Genomic DNA, 20,907 nt, shown 5'->3' with positions numbered 1-20,907 from the left:
TGATTGGCAAAAGGGATATGACAGGATCATGGGACAGGAGGCCCAGGGAGAAAGAAAGGGGGGGGGAACCCAGAGAATGGGCAAGGGGTATAGTGGGAGGGACAGAGGGAGAAAAAGGAGAGTGAGAGAAAGAATGTGTGTATATAAATAAATAACAGATGGGGTACGAGGGGGAGGTGGGGCATTAGCGAAAGTTAGAGAAGTCAATGTTCATGCCACCAGGTTGGAGGCTACCCAGGTGGAATATAAGGTGTTGTTCCTCCAACCTGTTCCTCCCATCCACTGCTACCAATCTTATAGTTCCCACACCTCGCACTTCCCGTTTCTGCCTCCTACCCAAGATCTACAAACCTGCCTGTCCTGGCAGACTTATTGTCTCAGCTTGCTCCTGCCCCACCGAAATCATTTCTGCATACCTCGACATGCTTTTATCCCCCCTTGTTCAATCCCTTCCTACCTATGTTCGTGACACTTCTCATGCTCTTAAACTTTTCGATGATTTTAAGTTCCCTGGCCCCCACCGCTTTATTTTCACCATGGATGTCCAGTCCCTATATACTGCCATCCCCCATCAGGAAGGTCTCAAAGCTCTCCGCTTCTTTTTGGATTCCAGACCTAATCAGTTCCCCTCTACCACCACTCTGCTCCGTCTAGTGGAATTAGTCCTTACTCTTAATAACTTCTCCTTTGGCTCCTCCCACTTCCTCCAAACTAAAGGTGTAGCTGTGGGCACCCACATGGGTCCGAGCTATGCCTGTCTTTTTGTTGACTTTGTGGAACAATCTATGTTCCGAACCTATTCTGAAATCTGTCCCCCACTTTTCCTTTGCTACATCGACGACTGCATTGGCGCTGCTTCCTGCGTGCATGCTGAGCTGGTTGACTTTATTAACTTTGCCTCCAGCTTTCACCCTGCTCTCAAGTTTACCTGGTCCATTCTGACACCTCCCTCCCCTTTCTAGATCTTTCTGTTTCTATCTCTGGAGACAGCTTATCTACTGATGTCTACTATAAGCCTACTGACTCTCACAGCTATCTGGACTATTTCCCTTCTCACCCTGTCTCTTGCAAAAATGCCATCCCCTTCTCGCAATTCCTCCATCTCCGCCGCATCTGCTCTCAGGATCAGGCTTTTCATTCCAGGACGAGGGAGATGTCCTTTTTCAAAGAAGAAGGCTTCCCTTCCTCCACTATCAACTCTGCTCTCAAACGCATCTTCCCCCCCTCCCCGCTTTCCGCAGGGATCGCTCCCTACGTGACTCCCTTGTCCATTCGTTCCCCCCCCCATCCCTCCCCACTGATCTCCCTCCTGGCACTTATCCTTGTAAGCGGAACAAGTGCTACACATGCCCTTACACATCCTCCCTTACCACCATTCAGGGCCCCAGACAGTCCTTCCAGGTGAGGCGACACTTCACCTGTGAGTCGGCTGAGGTGATATACTGTGTCCGGTGCTCCCGATGTGGCCTTCTGTCCCATGATCCTGTCATATCCCTTTTGCCAATCACCTGTCCAGCTCTTGGCTCCATCCCTCACCCTCCTGTCTTCTATCATTTTGGATCTCCCCCTCCCCCTCCCACTTTCAAATCTCTTACTAGCTCTTCCTCAATTAGGCCTGAAACGTCGACTGTACCTCTTCCTAGAGTTGCTGCCTGGCCTGCTGCGTTCACCAGCAACTTTGATGTGTGTTGCTTGAATTTCCAGCATCTGCAGAATTCCTCGTGTTTGCGTCCATAAATACCCTTTTTGTGGTGCAAGGCATTAGAGATTGTGGAGTCATGAACTTCATCTCCAGTTGCAGCTACTGACTTCTGCAGCTCACTCAGAGTGACTGCTGGTTTCACAGTAGCCTCCCTCACAAGTGCCATTCTTCTCTGGTGACCAAGTTTGGAGGGGTGCCCTGACCTACACAGTGTGGCTGTGGTTTCATATTCTTTCTGCTTTTTCAAGATGGTCTGTTCAGTGGCTTTGGGATGACCTTGTACCATTCCCAAGGTTTGTGCTTCTCTGTTAAAATTTCCCTGGCTTTCCTTAAATGCTCTCTTGTCTTCAATTTGGTTTGGTCTGTTGAAAATCTACCATACCATTGAACCTTACAGAGAGAGGGGGTATTTATTCAAGTGATCTTCCAATTTTATACACTGATAAATTGGGTGAATTGGTAATTTAGTATACAGTATTACACCTGAAGAAAGTTAGTTTCAGGGATCTGGATTGAACCTCTGGAACTGTAAGGAAATGACTAAAGCTAAACCACTGAGCCACAGAAATTTGTGCCGAACAAGGAAAAGTAAAGCTAACATAAACAACTGAAAATCTATGAAAGAACTTGTTTTTTGATACCTTCTTTCCACTGTTGAAAGCACTGTGTACAAAAAAATTCTGTCAGTTCTCTGGTATTTCACTGAAGTAGTTCTACAATAGAGCTACATTAGTGATGCTTGCACAATAGATGCAGGTCTGTGATCAGTGGCGGCGCCAGAGATTTTTTCTTGCTGGTGCTACAGTGGGGCTGAATTATTCAGTGATGGTGCTGAGGGATGTACCCTATGGTAATATGTATTTGCAAGGCCAGACACGTGGCATTCAAAAGTCAGTTTCAAGCATTATATGCCGACTATAAATGCCTCTGTTGATTCACAAGCAACAGCAATTGATAGATCTAATATAGGAATGAACTGTGGCAGTGTCAACAGCATCGGAGACAACCTGGATTTACACAGAGCATAAACAAACAAACGAACAGAGCATCCGACCCACAGTGCACAATGTGAATCACGCACCAATCCTGCAATAAGCGTCAAGTGCGTGCTTTTCAACTGAAAAACACAACACTAATCCACAATGTCCACTGCTATTCGCATTACGTAGACAGACAATGCCAAAAGATACACCGTTGTAAAGTCAAATAAGGCAAACAACAGATGCAAGGCTTTACTAGGAGTTGGACAAATCATACTCTGACCATGCAATACCTCAAGTAGTTCGGCTACTGAATTTAAAACAAAAATCAACAGAATCACTGCTTGGAAATCTTAGCAAAACCAGTAGGCTTAATAGCAGTCAATGTAATATTTTAGGATTTGCAGGAAACAATAAGGACTATGGGGTATCCACCACAAAATAATAATAATAATAATCACATTAGTCTTGGCCCAAAATTAAAAAAAGATCAACTGCACTCACCATTGATGTTTTCAGAGAAGCACAATCTGTCTGTTGTTGTGATTGGTGGAGAAAGCATCAATGATTTTCTGGATGACAAGTGCTTTGGTCCTCCTTTTTTAAAGAAAGCGGCTTCCCTTCCTCCACTATCAACTCTGCTCTCAAACGCATCTCCCCCATTTCACGTACACCTGCTCTCACTCCATCCTCCCGCCACCCCACTAGGAATAGGGTTCCCCTGGTCCTCACCTACCACCCTACCAGCCTCCGGGTCCAACATATTATTCTCTGTAACTTCTGCCACCTCCAACGGGATCCCCTTCCCCTCTCTCTGCTTTCCGCAGGGATCGCTCCCTACGCGACTCCATTGTCCATTCGTCCCCCCCCCATCCTTCCCCACTGATCTCCCTCCTGGCACTTATCCTTGTAAGTGGAACAAATGCTACACATGCCCTTACATTTCCTCCCTTACCACCATTCAGGGCCCCAAACAGTCCTTCCAGGTGAGGCGACACTTCACCTGTGAGTCGGCTGGGGTGATATACTGCATCCGGTGCTCCCGATGTGGCCTTCTATATATTGGCGAGACCCGACGCAGACTGGGAGACCGCTTTGCTGAACACCTACGCTCTGTCCGCCAGAGAAAGCAGGATCACCCAGTGGCCACACATTTTAATTCCGCATCCCATTCCCATTCTGACATGTCTATCCACGGCTTCCTCTACTGTAAAGATGAAGCCACACTCAGGTTGGAGGAACAACACCTTGTATTCTGGCTGGGTAGCCTCCAACCTGATGGCATGAACATCGACTTCTCTAACTTCCGCTAATGCCCCACCTCCCCCTCGTACCCCATCTGTTATTTATTTTTATACACACATTCTTTCTCTCACTCTCCTTTTTCTACCGCTTTGCTGAACACCTACGCTCTGTCCGCCAGAGAAAGCAGGATCACCCAGTGGCCACACATTTTAATTCCGCATCCCATTCCCATTCTGACATGTCTATCCACGGCTTCCTCTACTGTAAAGATGAAGCCACACTCAGGTTGGAGGAACAACACCTTGTATTCTGGCTGGGTAGCCTCCAACCTGATGGCATGAACATCGACTTCTCTAACTTCCGCTAATGCCCCACCTCCCCCTCGTACCCCATCTGTTATTTATTTTTATACACACATTCTTTCTCTCACTCTCCTTTTTCTCCCTCTGTCCCTCTGACTGTACCCCTTGCCCATCCTCTGGGTTCCCCCCGCCCCCCCCCATCTTTCTCCCTGGACCTCCTGTCCCATGATCCTCTCGTATCCCCTTTTGCCTATCACCTGTCCAGCTCTTGGCTCCATCCCTCCCCCTCCTGTCCTCTCCTATCATTTTGGATCTTCCCCTCCCCCTCCCACTTTCAAATCTCTTACTAACTCTTCCTTCAGTTAGTCCTGACGAAGGGTCTCGGCCTGAAATGTCGACTGTACCTCTTCCTACAGATGCTGCCTGGCCTGCTGCATTCACCAGCAACTTTGATGTGTGTTGCTTGAATTTCCAGCATCTGCAGAATTCCTGTTGTTTGTGCTTTGGTCCTCCGGCTGTTTATGGCCAACAGGGGCAAGTTGCTGTTCTGAGCATCGCCGCTGCTATTCCTTAGGTAGTTTTTGAGGCGTCTGAGGCAAGTGAAACTCTGTTTGCATGAGGCCGATGTCACAGGTAGAGTCAGTGATATGCAGATTAGTTTGTATAAAATTATAAATGCATCGTGCTAGGGTCTCATTAGAGCTAGAAATTCCACTGTCATTCACTGTCTGTCCTTGCTAGAGACTCAACCACTGCTCTCATATACTCACGATTTTCTTGGACAATCTTTGCATGTCCTTTGTCAAGCATATTTCGCAATCTTGAACCGTCTTGTTTTCTCAATCTGAATTCGGCCCATGCCTCCATAGCAAACTTCTGAGCTGCACTTGCATGGTGGGTTTTGGAAGCTGTTGTAGCTTTCCGCCAGTTGCGGTAACTGGTGACAGTGAAGGTAGACTCAGAATGGAACCCATGTCCTCCACACAGGAAATGCCTGCATGCAAAGCAGAACGTAGTATCTTTCGTGATCGAATATTCTAGTCAGTCAAACCAGCCACGAATAAAATTCTTTTGCTGATTGCCAAACTGTTGCGAGCAGCGAAGGGTATTTTTTCAATGCTGGCCGACTGCGTCCTTCCTCAGGCTGCTGGCTAACATCGCTAACAGTATTCCCACTAGCACTAAGAACAGCTTCATCCACATTCTCTTCCGAATCCCGTTCCATTTCTTGTTCCTCTACTTCGCCCTCACACTCCTTCGATGAACTGCTGTCGTCCTCATCCCCACTTACTTCTTTCTGCATGTCACTTTCAATTAAGACAAGCTCAGGCTGAGACACCACTGATTCCTCGGGATGAGGTCGTTTTATCACTAAAAATCGATCCATTTTTCACGCCGCCAAAATAATGCACGTGCCAGACACACGCTAGCTTGTAAAAGCACTGTGTGTGTGTGTGCGTGTGTGTGTGAGGCATCCGTTAGTCTCGCGAGACCATGGATCTGCAGCTGGATGTACACTTATCAATCTCTCGCACGAGTGAGAGTGAGTGACATTACCACCTTAAGTGATCTTAGATCAGCTTAACTGATCTGAGGACAGCAACGGCAAGACATTGATAACGAACGAATAAACAGAAGTGTAGAGTGGATCTGACAGTTTATAAGTTTATTGCTGCATGGGTGCTATGGTAATTGGGGGCCTTGTTTCACTAGATCAACTGGAAAAACAAGCTGTATTCAAAACCGTACAGAGAAAGCGAAGCAGCTGCAATTTGTATGTGAAATTTCAGTTAATTTTTTGGTGGTGCTATTGTAATTTCTGCTGGGGCTATAGCACCAGCTAGCACCACCTTAGCGCCGCTCCTGTCTGTGATTGAATATAGGCATTTTTTTTTGACTGGATGATAGCACAACCAAATCTAGTCTTGCCTTATGCTTTCCTGCAGAGCTTTTGGGACGGATTCAAAGGGACAGGGCAGCCTTGTAGAGGCCAGTTGAAAATGCTGCACTCGGTGCTGTATGAATGGGGAATGGAGTCTGCAGATAAATATGTAAGTTACTTTTTCTGAGTTTTCTGGCTTTTCAATCAAATTACAGCAATGTCCTCACCACCTGTGAAGTTGAATTGCAAGAACTGATGAAGCAGATTGATATCATGATGGCCTCTAAAAAATCAGAATGGGAATCACAGCTCCAGTCAGTGGAAACCAGGCTGAAGGTTCGTGAACAGGAACTTAGCGCCATTCGATTACTGCTTGACCAAAAACAAACAGAGGTAGGAGAAAAACTCACTGCACTCGTGCATGCTTAACTGTTGACTCCAGATATCAGTCTACAACAAACCATTTTTAGAATCCATGTGTTGTTGTGGAAACAGTGGATGTGATTTTGAAGGGTGGAGTGTTGTGACAGTGGCTATGAAGGACACTGGTCTTAAACCATTTAGAATATAGGCTTATTGGAAATAACTCAAGAGAGGTGTGGGAATATTGTGTCAATTGGAGGTCACCTAATCTTTTAATTGTTCACAGCTTCCTGGGATTATGACTGTTGTAAGACCTTCACATTGGCCTTTGTCCAATAAAACCCCAATCCTTATAGGTAGTAAAAATCTTCTCTCTAATGTAAGCCTCCGATATAACTTGTATCAGTCAGGCAATGAGTACATGTTATGTTGCAGTTGTGCAAGATGGCATTGAGGCTGCATTTGGAATATTTTAGTTTTGGTCACCCTGAGTGCAGAGGAGGTCAGAGGAGATTTGCAAGGATGATGCTAGAATTTGAGAGAGTGAGTTAGGGAGAGAGGTTAAGTGGGTTATGACTTTAATCATCGGAGCATAAGAAAATTAGGAGTATTATTAAAGAGATGTATAGAATCATGAGGGGGTGTAGATGCATTGAGCGCACACTTTTCTCCCCCAGAGTTGGGAACCAAGAACTGAAAGTTGAGTATGAGAGTGGAGAGATTTAATGGGAACCTGAGGGGTAACATTTTCACGTAGAGGGTGGTTTGTATATGGATTGAGCTGTCAGAGGAAGTATATGAGACAGAAACAGCATTTAAAAGAGACTTGGACAGGTACATTTATAGGAAAAGTTGAGAGACTGATATGGGCCAAGCATGGGCAAATAGGACAAGCTTGGATAGGAACTTTGGCTGGCAGGGGCCAGTTAGGCCAAAAGCCCATTTTGGTGCTGTATATCTCCTTATGATGAAAATGTCAAACAAGTAATTCTATAACCTTACATTTCTGGGAATACATTTCTATGCTGCCTTTCCTTATAAATTAATTTGTTCTTTTCTAGATTTAGTTCTGGTAAAATTTGTCTTTTTCAGATTCAGTCCTTCCAAGGTCAGTATATTCTTGTGTAATGCTCAGCTACACGTTTGTATATTGGCTTGTATTTATCTCGGGGAAACCCCGTCCGCCGTCCACCTTGTCTCCCGGTTATGTCGGTTGCTGTACATGCCACCTGATTCAGCTTCAAACACCAATCATCGGCCAGCACACAATGTACGTTTTACCAATTACACTTCATAGATATTACGAATTCTATGAGATTAATAGAAGTTCAATACAAAAAAGGAATAGAAAAGGCGCCAGACCTATCAAAGTTCAATTTCTTCGTGCACACGTTGGAGCTCAGGGACCTCTTCGGGACCACTCGGACCCCTTTGACTCGCAGCTCGGGACCACCCGGAATGATCAACCTGAGCTTTCCCTCTTGCCCGGCATCCTCGCGGTCTCTCCTCCGACTCCCCGCCCGGAGTGATCAACCTGAGCTTTCCCGCACGCCCGGCATCCTCGCGGTCTCTCCTCTGACTCCCCGCCCGGAGTGATCAACCTGAGCTTTCCCGCACGCCCGGCATCCTCGCGGTCTCCCTCCGACTCCCCGCCCGGAGTGATCAACCTGAGCTTTCCCGCACGCCCGGCATCCTCGCGGTCTCTCCTCCGACTCCCCGCCCGGAGTGATCAACCTGAGCTTTCCCGCACGCCCGGCTTCCTCGCGGTCTCTCCTCCGACTCCCCGCCCGGAGTGATCAACCTGAGCTTTCCTGCACGCCCGGCATCCTCGCGGTCTCTCCTCCGACTCCCCGCCCGGAGTGATCAACCTGAGCTTTCCCGCACGCCCGGCATCCTCGCGGTCTCTCCTCCGATTCCCCGCCCGGAGTGATCAACCTGAGCTTTCCCGCACGCCCGGCATCCTCGCGGTCTCTCCTCTGACTCCCCGCCCGGAGTGATCAACCTGAGCTTTCCCGCACGCCCGGCATCCTCGCGGTCTCCCTCCGACTCCCCGCCCGGAGTGATCAACCTGAGCTTTCCCGCACGCCCGGCATCCTCGCGGTCTCTCCTCCGACTCCCCGCCCGGAGTGATCAACCTGAGCTTTCCCGCACGCCCGGCTTCCTCGCGGTCTCTCCTCCGACTCCCCGCCCGGAGTGATCAACCTGAGCTTTCCTGCACGCCCGGCATCCTCGCGGTCTCTCCTCCGACTCCCCGCCCGGAGTGATCAACCTGAGCTCTCCCGCACGCCCGGCATCCTCGCGGTCTCCCTCCGACTCCCCGCCCGGAGTGATCAACCTGAGCTTTCCCGCACGCCCGGCATCCTCGCGGTCTCCCTCCGACTCCCCGCCCGGAGTGATCAACCTGAGCTTTCCCGCACGCCCGTCATCCTCGCGGTCTCCCTCTGACTCCCCGCCCGGAGTGATCAACCTGAGCTTTCCTGCACGCCCGTCATCCTCGCGGTCTCTCCTCCCGACTCCCCGCCTGGAGTGATCAACCTGAGCTTTCCCGCACGCCCGTCATCCTCGTGGTCTCCCTCCGACTCCCCGCCCGGAGTGATTAACCTGAGCTTTCCCGCACGCCCGGCATCCTCGCGGTCTCTCCTCCCGACTCCCCGCCCAGAGTGATCAACCTGAGCTTTCCCGCATGCCCATCATCCTCACGGTCTCTCCTCCAACTCCCCGCCAAAAACCCCTGATTCCCTGCCATATGACCCCAAGAAAGAATAACGTGGACACCCATTGGTTCATAGTACTCTGCTATCTGTTATAACCCAAACAAAGTGCCAGCTAGAGACTTTCTCAGCATTTAACATAACAAAGAAGCCATTTTAATTACCATACACAGTAACATAAAAGAAGAAACCCCTTACACTCTCCCCCCACCAAATAAAAGTCATGCCCTCATGACATTAACAGAGTTCGCCATTGCTCCTTGCAAAACACAAAACCCAACCCAGGTGCATAAAGCAGTGACATAACTTCCCAGGGCGGTAGAGATCACACCTGTTCTCCCAGCGCTGTATAGGGCAACCTCTCCAGGGGGTGCCTACTTCTCTGAGACCTCTGTACCTCCTCTGCTGACTCTTCCAGCTCAGACACCACAGGTGACACCCTGGGCCTACCTGTCGGACCCTCACCCTCACTGGGACCCCTCAGCACCTGTGAGCCCTCTGCCTCGGGTTCTGGTTCCACTCTCTCTCCCCCAATGCCGGCTGTATTTCAGGCGGCTCCTCAACACCCTCCCTCCTCTCCCCTAACTCAGTAGGGGAAGGGCCAGGAGCCTCTTCTTCCGGTACCGGGGAATTAGTGAACGGAAACAGGTGCCACATGTCCGAATCATCGTCTTCCAATGACGTATCCCTTTTTGGGGTGCAGACCGGCCCCGTCTCTTTCGTAGCGGGCTCTTCCCTCGCCCCGCGCCCTCAAGACAGTAACTGCCTGTTCCTCAAAGCAGTCAAATTTGCTATAATAAGACTATTAGATATAGGAGCAGAATTAGGCCATTTGGCCCATCGAGTCCACTGGACCACAGGAAATAGGGCAATAGGGAAAAAAGGCAATGTTATCGTACTCATGGGAGATTTTAACATGCAAGTCGATTGGGAAAATCAGGTTGGTAATGGATCTCAAGAGAGTGAGTTTGTTGAATGCCTAAGAGATGGCTTTTTAGAGCAGTTTGTCATTGAGCCTACTAGGGGATCAGCTAAACAGATTGGGTGTTATGTAATGAACAGGAGGCGATTAGGGAGCTTAAGGTAAAAGAACCCTCGGGAACCAGTGATCACAATATGATTGAGTTCAACTTGAAATTTGATAGAGAGAAAGTAAAGTCTGGTGTGGTAGTATTTCAGTGGAGTAAGGGAAATTACAGTGGTATAAAAGAGGAGTTGGCCAAAGTAAATTGGAAGGGGCTGCTGGCAGGGATGTCAGCAGAGCAGTAATGGCGTGCATTTTTGGGAAAAATGAGGAAGGTGCAGGATAGGTGTATTCCAAAAATGAAGAAATACTCAAATGGTAAAATTGTACAACCATTGCTGACAAGGGAAGTCAAATCTATTGTAAAAGCAAAGAAAGGGCATAAAACAAAGCAAAAATAGTGGGAAGATGAGGATTGGGAAGTTTTTAAAAAACTATAGAGAGCAACTAAAAAAGTCATTAGCAGGGAAAAGATAAAATATGAAAGCAAGCTAGCAAATAATATCGAAGTGGAGAGTAAAAGTCTTTTCAAGTATACTAAAAATAAAAGAGAAATGAGAGTGGATATATGACTGTTAGAAAATGAGGCAGGGGAAATACTAACGGGGTACAAGGACATGGTTGATGAACTAAATGAGTATTTTGCATCAGTCTGCACTGTGGAGGACACAAGCAGTATGCCTGATGTTGTAGTGTGTGAAGGAAGAGAAATGGGTGCAGTTATTATAATGAGAGAAGATGCTCAAAAGGCTGAAAGACCTAAAGGTACATAAGTCACCCGGACCAGATGAACTGCACTCTAGGGTTCTGAAAGAGGTAGCGTTAGAGATTGTGGTGGCATTTGAAATGATCTTTCAAAAAGATCATTGGACTCTGGCATGTTGCCAGAAGGCTGGACAATTGCAAATGTTACTCCACTCTTTAAGAAAGGAGGAAGGCAGCAGAAAGGAAATTATAGACCAGTTACACACATAAAGGTTGCTGGTGAACGCAGCAGGCCAGGCAGCATCTCTAGGAAGAGGTACAGTTGACGTTTTGGGACGAGACCCTTCGACCCGAAACGAAGGGTCCCAGCACGAAACATTGACTGAACCTCTTCCTAGAGATGCTGCCTGGCCTGCTGCGTTCACCAGCAACTTCTATATGTGTTGCTTGAAATTCCAGCATCTGCAGATTTCCTCGTGTTATAGACCAGTTAGCCTGACCTCAGTGGTTGGGAAGATGTTAGAGTCAGTTGTTAAGGATGAGGTGATGGAGTACTTGGTGATACAGGACAAGATAGTACAAAGTCAGCATGGTTTCCTTTAGGGAAAATCCTGCCTGACGAACCTGTTGGAATTCTTTGAGGAGATTACAAGTAGGATAGATAAATGGGATGAAGTGGATGTTGTATATTTGGACTTTCAGAAGACCTTTGACTAGGTGCCACACATGAGGCTGCTTCCCAAATTAAGAGCCTATGGTATTACAGGAAAGTTACTAACATGGTTAGAGTATTGGCTAATTGGTAGGAGGCAGCAAATGGGAATAAAAGGATCCCTGTCTGGTTGGCTGACAGTGACCAGTGGTTCCGCAGGTTTTGGTGTTGGGACTGCTTTTTATGCTGTATATAAATGATTTAGATGATGGAATATATGGCTTTGTTGCAAGTTTGCAGATAATATGAAGATGGGTGGAGGGGTAGATAGTGATGGGGAAACAGGTCGGATGCAGAAAGACTTAGACAGATTAGGAGAATGGGCAGAAAGGTGGCAAATGAAATACAATGTTGGAAAATGGTCATGCACTTTGGTAGTAGAGATAAATGTATGGACTATTTTCTAAATGGGGTGAAAATCCAAAAATCTGAGATGCAAAGGGACTTGGAAATCCTTGTGCAGAACACCCTAAAGGTTAACTTGCAGGTTGATTGGTGTTGAGGAAGGCAAATGCCATGTTAGCATTTATTTCAAGAGGTTAGAATAAAGGAGCAAGGATGTGATGCTGAGGCTTTATAAGGCACTGGTGAGGCCTCACCTTGAGTATTGTGAACAGTTTTGGGCCCCTCATCTTAGAAAAGATGTGCTGGCATTGGAGAGGGTCAAGAGGAAGTTCACAAGGATGATTTCAGGAATGAAAGGGTTATCATTCGAGGAACATTTGATGGCTCTGGGTCTGTACTCGCTGGAATTCAGAAGTATGAGGGGGGTTCCCATTGAAACTTTTCGAATGCAGAAAGGCCTAGACAGAGTAGATATGGAAAGGATGTTTTCCATGGTGGGAGAGTCTAGGACAAGAGGGCACAGCCTCAGGCTAGAGGGGTGTCCTTTCAAAACAGATGCAGAGAAATTTCTTTAGCCAAAGGGTGGTGAATTTGTGGAATTTGTTGCCACATGCAGCTGTGGAGGCCAGGTTGTTGGGTGCATTTAAGATGGAGATTGATATGTTCTTGATTGGACATGGCATCAAAGGTTACGGGGAGAAGGCCAGGAATTGGGGTTGAGGACAAGAAAAAGAATGAATCAGCCATGATTGAATGGCGGAGCACTCGATGGGCCAGATGGCCTAATTCTGCTCCTATGTCTTATGATCTTATGGACTTTGACTCAGCTGTTCTAAAACGTGAAATTCCTTCTGCTTTAACCAATCTCTGGTAGACTGACTTGTGTATTTAGGATCTTTGTCTTGCTACATGACCCACTTTCACTTGAGCTTCAGTTACGGACAGATACCCTGACATTTTCCTGCAGAATATGCTGGTACAATTCAGAATGCATAGTTCCATCAATAATGGTAAGCCATCCTGGTCCTGAGGCAGCAAAGCAGGCCAAACCATGATGTTGTCACCACCATGTTTCACAGATGGGTTGAGGTTCTTATGCTAGAATACAGTGTTTGCTTTTCGCCAAACGTAATGCTTCTTGTTTAAGCCAAGAAGTTCTATTTTGGAGTAACCTGTCCACAGAACATTCTTCCAATACCCTTTCTGGCATATCTATGTGGTCTTTAGCAAACTTTAGATGAGTAGCAATGTTCTTCTTGGAGAGTAGTGGCTTTCTCCTTGCAATCCTGCCATTCACAGCATTGTTGTTCAGTGTTTGCGTGATGGTAGACTCATGAACACTGATATTAGCCAGTGGAATAGAGCCCTGTAGCTCCTTAGCTGTTACCCAGTAGCTCTTTGTGACCAGCAAAAATCACTCCCAAGAGCAAGGCATGTAAAAATATTCATGGAGGACACAAAGAGCGGTGTTGAATTTCTTCCATTTGTACACCATCTGCCTGACTATGGATTAGTGGATCCAAACTCTTTAGAAATAGTTTTGTATCCTTTTCCAGCCTGGTGAGCATCAAGGATATTTTTTCTGAGGTCCTCCAGAAATCTTTGATCGAGGCACACTTCCAAAAACCTGTGTGGTAAAAGTCAGACTTTGATAGTGAAGACCCAGGTTTATGTTCTTTAAATAGAGTAGGGCCTCCCAGACTCACACCTGATTGTCATCCTATTGATTGAAACACTTGACTCTAATTTCCCCTTTAAATGAACTGATAATCCTAGAGGCTTACATACTTTTTCCAACAATTACTTGTAATATTGGATCATTTTTCTCAATAAATAAATGAACAAGTATAATTTTTTCTGTATTTATTTAATTGGGTTGTCTTTATCTAGTTTTAGGACTTGCATGAAGATCTGATCACATTTTAGGTCATATTTATGCAGAAACAGAGAAAATTCTGATGGATTCACAAACTTTCTAGCACCACTGATGGTAGGAAGAGGGATGAGGTTCTGCAAAGTGAGTTCGGGGAGTTAGTGTCAAGTTAAAGGTCAGGACCTCCAGGGTTGTGATCTCAGCTTTGCTACCTGTGCCACGTGCTAGTGAGGCCAGAGATAGGAAGATTATACAGTTTAACATGTGGCTAAGGAGTTTGTGTAGGAAGGAGGGCTTCAGATTTTTGGATCATTAGGCTTTCTTCCTGGAACAGTGGAACTCGTATAGAAGTGACTGTTTGAACCTGAACTGGAAGGGGACTAATATCTTAGAAGGTTTGCTAGTACTGCACGGGGTTGTGGTCTTTAAACTAGTGTTGCAGGGGGATGGGAGTCAGAGCCCCAGAACAGATGGTGGAAAGGTTGTTGAGATGGATGTTGTTAAGTCCTCAGACAAAGTCAGGAAGCAAATGCTTGAGCATGGTGGGACGAATGTTCTGAGTTGCTTATATTTCAATGTAAGGAATATTGTAGGAAAGGCATGGATCAACACATGGAATTATGATATTGTAGCCATTAGTGAGACTTGGTTGCAGGAGGGGCAGGACTGGCAGCTCGATTTTCGAGGGTTCTGTTGTTTCAGGTGTGATAGAGTGGGAGGGATTAAAGGGGCATGGGTGGTGTTACTAGTCAGGAAAATGTCATGGCAGTATTCTGTCAGGACAGAAAGGAGAACCCACCTAGTGAAGCTTTATGGGTGGAACTGAGGAATAAGAAAGGTACGACCATGTTAATTGGGACTTATTATAGACCACCCAACAGTCTGCGGAATTTAGAGGAACAAGTTTGTTGAAAGATTACAGGCTGTTGCAAAAAATATAGGGTTATGATAGTAGATGAAAGTGACCCAGGGGGAAGTAATAGGCAAGTGAGAGAAGTAACACTCTGACCTTTTACTTCTCCTCACCTGCTTATTACTTCCCGCGGGTCTCCCCCTCCTCCCCTTTCTCCTATGGTCCTCTCTCCTCTCCAATCAGATTCCTCCTTCTCTAGCCCTTGATTTTTCCCACCCTCCTGGCTTCAACCATCACCTTCCAGCTAGCCTCTTTTCCCCCTCATCTCACCTTCTTATTCTGGTGTCTCCCCCCCCTCCCCACCCTTTCCTCCTTAGTTCTGAAGGAGATTCTAGGCTAACTAACTAGGTTCCAATAGTAGGGGCCTATGGGGAGAAAAAAACATAGCATATCTGGCTAAAACTGATTGCAAAAGCTGAATGGGACAGTTGAGGTAGAAATTGAACTCTCTTTGCCACATGTACATAAATATATTCTTGTTTGATTCTTTTGCACAAATAGTTTTTCTGTTTTTCAGGTGGATCTGTTGCAAGAGCAGTTACAGGACAGTGAAAAAGTTCAACATGATATGGTGGTGCAGTATGAATCACAGCTCAACATATTTCAGGGAGAGGTAATGTCAAAGATACAATTACTAGTTCTCTTGAACAATGAGCATTTAAATGGAAATCTCTCTTTCCAATTTTCTCCTTGAATCAATTTCTCTCCTTTGTCAAATTCACTAACTATGAAAGATAGTTGAAATGAAGTATTATCCATCCATGTTCCACCACAATTCACTGTCCACTGTACCCATCCCAAAGCTGTCCCCAGGTAAAATTGCACAAAATTCACTTACTGTGTTAGGGGAGGCTGAGGGGGGGAGGGAGGGAACGTTGACTCAGACCATGAGAGGCCTGCGTCGGGCATTTTCATGCCTTACGAGGCACAGTTTGGAAGTCTGTGTGGGGCGTCACTCCTCACACAGACACCAGAGCAATGTGTGGTTAAGTGCCTTGCTCAAGGACACAAACATGCTGCCACAGCTGAGGCTCAAACTAGCAACCTTCAGATCACTAGACGAATGCCTTAACCACTTGGCCATGTGCCCAACACCTTACTGTGTTAACCATGCCTTAATGGTATTGCAATGAATGGCATCAAAAATTGATAAGAAAGAAAAGTTACTGAAAGTGGAAGAGAGGGCAAGTAGTTCATTTGCAGAAGTGTATGTGTTCTTAAAATGGACTTTGGAATGTAATGATGCAATGGAAGATAGACCATAAGACAAAGGAGCAGAATTAAACCATTTGGTCCTTGAGTCTGCTCCACCACTCTATCATGGCTAATTTATTATCCCTCTTGACCTCATTCTCCTGCCTTCCGATAATCTTTGACACCCTTACTAATCAAGAACCTATCAACCTTTGCTTTAAAATTACTTGGCCTCAGCATCCTAAAGCTGTTCACAATGCTCCAAGTGTGGTCTAATGAACGTATTATCAAGCCTCAACATTGCATTGATGCTTTTATATTCTAGTCCTCTTGAAATAAATAGAAAAAAACCATAGACCATAGAAAACTACAGCACAGAAACAGGCCTTTTGGCCCTTCTTGGCTGTGCCGAACCATTTTCTGCCTAGTCCCACTGACCTGCACAAGGACCATATCCCTCCATACACCTCCATCCATGTATCTGTCCAATTTATTCTTAAATGTTAAAAAAGAACCCACATTTACCACCTCATCTGGCAGCTCATTCCATACTCCCACCACTCTCTGTGTGAAGAAGCCCCCCCTAATGTTCCCTTTAAACTTTTCCCCCCTCACCTTTAACCCATGTCCTCTGGTTTCTTTCTCCCCTTGCCTCAGTGGAAAAAGCCTGCTTGCATTCACTCTATCTATACCCATCATAATTTTATATACCTCTATCAAATCTCCCCTCATTCTTCTACGCTCCAGGGAATAAAGTCCTAACCTATTCAACCTTTCTCTGTAACTGAGATTCTCAAGTCCTGGCAACATCCTTGTAAACCTTCTCTGCACTCTTTCAACCTTATTTAGATCCTTCCTGTAATTTGGTGATCAAAACTGAATACAATACTCCAGATTCGGCCTCACCAATGCCTTATACAACCTCATCATAACATTCCAGCTCTTATACTCAATACTTTGATTAATAAAGGCCAATGTACCAACAGCTCTCCTTATGACCCTATCTACCTGTGACGCCACTTTTAGGGAACTTTGTATCTGTATTCCTAGATCCCTCTGTTCTACTGCACTCCTCAGTGCCTTACCATTAACCCTGTATGTTCTACCTTGGTTTGTCCTTCCAATGTGCAATACCTCACACTTGTCTGTATTAAACTCCATCTGCCATTTTTCAGCCCATTTTTCCAGCTGGTCCAAGTCCTTCTGCAGGCTCTGAAAACCTTCCTCACTGTCTACTACACCTCCAATCTTTGTATTGTCAGCAAATTTGCTGATCCAATTTACCACATTATTATCCAGATCATTGATATAGATGACAAATAACAATGGACCCAGCACTGATCCCTGTGGCACACCACTAGTCACAGGCCTCCACTCAGAGAAGCAATTCTCTACTACCATTCTTTGGCTTCTTCCATTGAGCCAATGTCTAATCCAATTTACCACCTCTCCATGTATACCTAGCGACTGAATTTTCCTAACTAACCTCCCATGCGGGACCTTGTCAAAGGCCTTACTGAAGTCCATGTAGACAATATCCACTGCCTTCCCTTCATCCACTTTCCTGGTAACCTCCTCGAAAAACTCCAATAGATTGGTCAAACATGACCTACCATGCACAAAGCCATGTTGACTCTCCCTAATAAGTCCCTGTCTGTCCAAATGCTTGTAGATTCTGTCTCTTAGTACTCCCTCCAATAACTTACCTACTACCGACGTTAAACTTACCGGCCTATAATTTCCCGGATTACTTTTCGATCCTTTTTTAAACAATGGAACAACATGAGCCACTCTCCAATCCTCTGGTACCTCACCCGTAGACAGCGACATTTTAAATATTTCTGCCAGGGCCCCCTGCAATTTCAACACTAGTCTCCTTCAAGGTCGAACACCCTGTCAGGTCCTGGGGATTTATCCACTTTAATTTTCCTGAAGACAGCAAGCACCTCCTCCCTTTCAATCTGTACAGTTTCCATGATCTCACTACTTGATTCCCTTAATTCCATAGACTTCATGCCAGTTTCTTTAGTAAATACAGATGCAAAAAACCTATTTAAGATCTCCTCCATTTCCTTTGGTTCCGCGCACAGCCGACCACTCTGATCTTCAAGAGGACCAATTTTATCCCTTACAATCCTTTTGCTCTTAATATACCTGTAAAAGCTCTTTAGATTATCCTTCACTTTGACTGCCAACCTGATTACTTTCTTAAGTATTTTCTTGCACTTATACTCCTCAAGCACCTGATTTACTCCCTGTTTCCTATACACTTCATATAACTCCCTCTTCTTTATCAGAGTTGCAATATCCCTTGAGAACCAAGGTTCCTTATTCCTATTCACTTTGCCTTTAATCCTGACAGGAACATACAAAATCTGCACTCTCAAAATTTCTCCTTTGAAGGCTTCCCACCTACCGATCACATCTTTGCCAGAGAACAACCTGTCCCAATCCACGCTTTTTAGATCCTTTCTCATTTCTTCAAATTTGGCCTTCTTCCAGTTCAGAACCTCAACCCTAGGACCAGATCTATCCTTGTCCATGATCAAATTGAAACTAATGGTGTTATGATCACTGGAACCAAAGTGCTCCCTACACAGACTTCCGTCACTTGTCCAAACTCGTTTCCTAACAGGAGATCCAATATTGCATCCCCTCTAGTTAGTCCCTCTATATATTGATTTAGAAAACTTTCCTGAACACATTTTACAAACTCTAAACCATCTGGACCCTAACAGTATGGGAGTCCCAATCAATATATGGAAAATTAAAATCCCCTACCACCACAACTTTATGTTTCCTGCAGTTGCCTGCTATCTCTCTGCAGATTTGCTCTTCCAAGTCTCTTTGACTATTGGGTGGTCTGTAATACAATCCCACTAATGTGGCCATACCTTTCCTGTTTCTCAGCTCCACCCATAAGGACTCAGTAGACAAGCCCTCTAATCTGTCCTGCCTGAGCACTGCTGTAATATTTTCCCTAACAAGCAATGCTACTCCCCCACCTTTCATTCCTCTGCCTCGATCACATCTGAAACATCGGAACCCTGGAATATTAAGCTGCCAGTCCTACCCCTCTTGTAGCCAAGTTTCACTAATTGCTATAACGTCATAATTCCACGTGTCAATCCGCGCCCTCAACTCATCCGCCTTCCCCGCAATACTCCTAGCATTGAAATATATACACCTCAGAAGATTTTTACCACCACTCACAACCTTTCTATTAGTGGATTTGCTTGAACTTTTAACATCATTTATTTTCACCCCAGCCACATTGTCAGCTCTGGCACTCTGGTTCCCATCCCCTTGCAAATCTAGTTTAAAGCCTCCCCATTAGCACTAACAAACCTCCCTGAAAGGATATTGGTCCCCCTGTAGTTCAATTGTAACCCGTCTCTCTTGTACAGGTCCCACCTGCCCCAGAAGAGGTCCCAATGATCCTGAAATCTGAAACACTGCCCCCTATACCAGTTCCTCAGCCATTTGCTCATCCTCCAGAGCATCCTATTCCTACCCTCACTGGCACGTAGCACAGGTAGCAATCCTGAGATTACCACCCTCGAAGTCCTGCTTTTCAACTTCCTACCAAGCTCTCTATACTCACTCTCCAGGACCTCCTCACTCTTCCTTGCTATGTCATTGGTATCGATGTGCACCATGACATCTGGCTGATCACCCTCCCACTTCGGAATGTCATGCAATCGATCAGAGACATCCTTGACCCTGGCACCCAGGAGGCAACAAACCATCCTGGATTCTCTGTCATGACCACAGAACCACAGAAATGTTAACATTGCATTTGCCTTCCTTACCACTGACTCAACCTGGGATTCCCAAGTCTACTGGCAGTGCAGATTCCTGAATCCTCTCTCTGTTTACAAAGTAGTCTATGCTATTATTTCTTCTACCAAAGTGCATGACGATTCATTTCCCTACATTATATTCCATCTGCCATGTCTGTGCCCATTCTCCTAATCTGTCCTTCTAAAGACTCCGTGCTTCTTCAATACTATCTGCCTCTCTATTTATCTTCGTATCACCCATAATCTTGGCCACAAAGCTATCAATTCTGTCATCCAAGCCATTGACAAGTAACTTGAAAACAAGTGCTCCACACATTGACCCCTGTGGAATACCACTGATAACTAGTAGCCAATTCAAAGTATTCCCATACTTTGCTGCTACCACTTAACCAATCTTCTATCCATGCTAGTATTTTTCTTTAAATACATATCTTGCCACTTTACTGCTTATGTTGTAAAGCAAATTCATGTGTGGCACCACGTTAAAGGCCTTTTTAAAATTCTTATGAACAACATCCACTGACTCTTTCACAAAGAAGAGAAAATCTGAAGATGCTGGAAGTTCAAGCAACACTCACAAAATGCTGGAGAAACTCAGCAGGCCAGGCAGCATCTATGAAAAAGAGTGCATTCGACGTTTTGAGTTGAGATCCTTCAGCAGGTCTTGGCCTGATACGTCGACTGTACTCTTTTCCATGGATGCTGCCTGGCCTGCTGAGTTCCTCCTGCATTTTGTGTGTGTTCCACTGACTGTTATCTATTTTGCCTATTGTTTCCTCAAAAAATTCTAACAGATATGTCAGGCAAGACTTCCCCATAAGGAAACCATGCTGACTTCATCCTATTTTATCCTGTGCCTCCAACTAGCTCAAAACTTCATCTTTAATTATGGACTCCTTTCCCAACTGCGGAAGTCAAGCTAACTTTCCTGTCTTTTGCCTCCCTCCCTTCTTGAAGAGTGGAGTGACATTTGCACTTTTCCAGTCCTCCTGAACTAATCTATAATCTAGTGATTCTTAAACGATCACTTATAAGGCTTCCACAATCTCTTCAGCTACCTCTTTCAGAACCTGGGATGTAGTCATCCAGTCCAGGTGACTTATCTACTTTCAGCTTACCAGTACCTTCTCTGTAGTAATAGTAACTGCACTCA

At 45.6% G+C, this 20,907-nt stretch overlaps 1 protein-coding gene across 5 annotated transcripts in view; it reads left to right on the top strand.

Moving 5' to 3' along the window:
- cep63 (centrosomal protein 63) overlaps positions 1–20,907 on the top strand; it is a 136,971-nt gene that overhangs the window by 17,942 nt on the left and 98,122 nt on the right. For all 5 annotated transcript variants that reach the window (XM_063046157.1, XM_063046155.1, XM_063046156.1 and 2 more), the window contains exons 3-4: positions 6,327–6,504; positions 15,275–15,370. In XM_063046157.1, coding sequence (XP_062902227.1) covers positions 6,327–6,504; positions 15,275–15,370 — 274 coding nt within the window. The remainder of the gene's footprint in view (positions 1–6,326; positions 6,505–15,274; positions 15,371–20,907) is intronic.

The sequence above is a fragment of the Mobula hypostoma genome, chromosome 4 (assembly GCF_963921235.1).
Source record: "Mobula hypostoma chromosome 4, sMobHyp1.1, whole genome shotgun sequence".
NCBI lineage: Eukaryota > Metazoa > Chordata > Chondrichthyes > Myliobatiformes > Myliobatidae > Mobula > Mobula hypostoma.
Note: the sequence above shows the minus strand (reverse complement) of the source record. Positions and strands in the feature narration are given on the sequence as shown.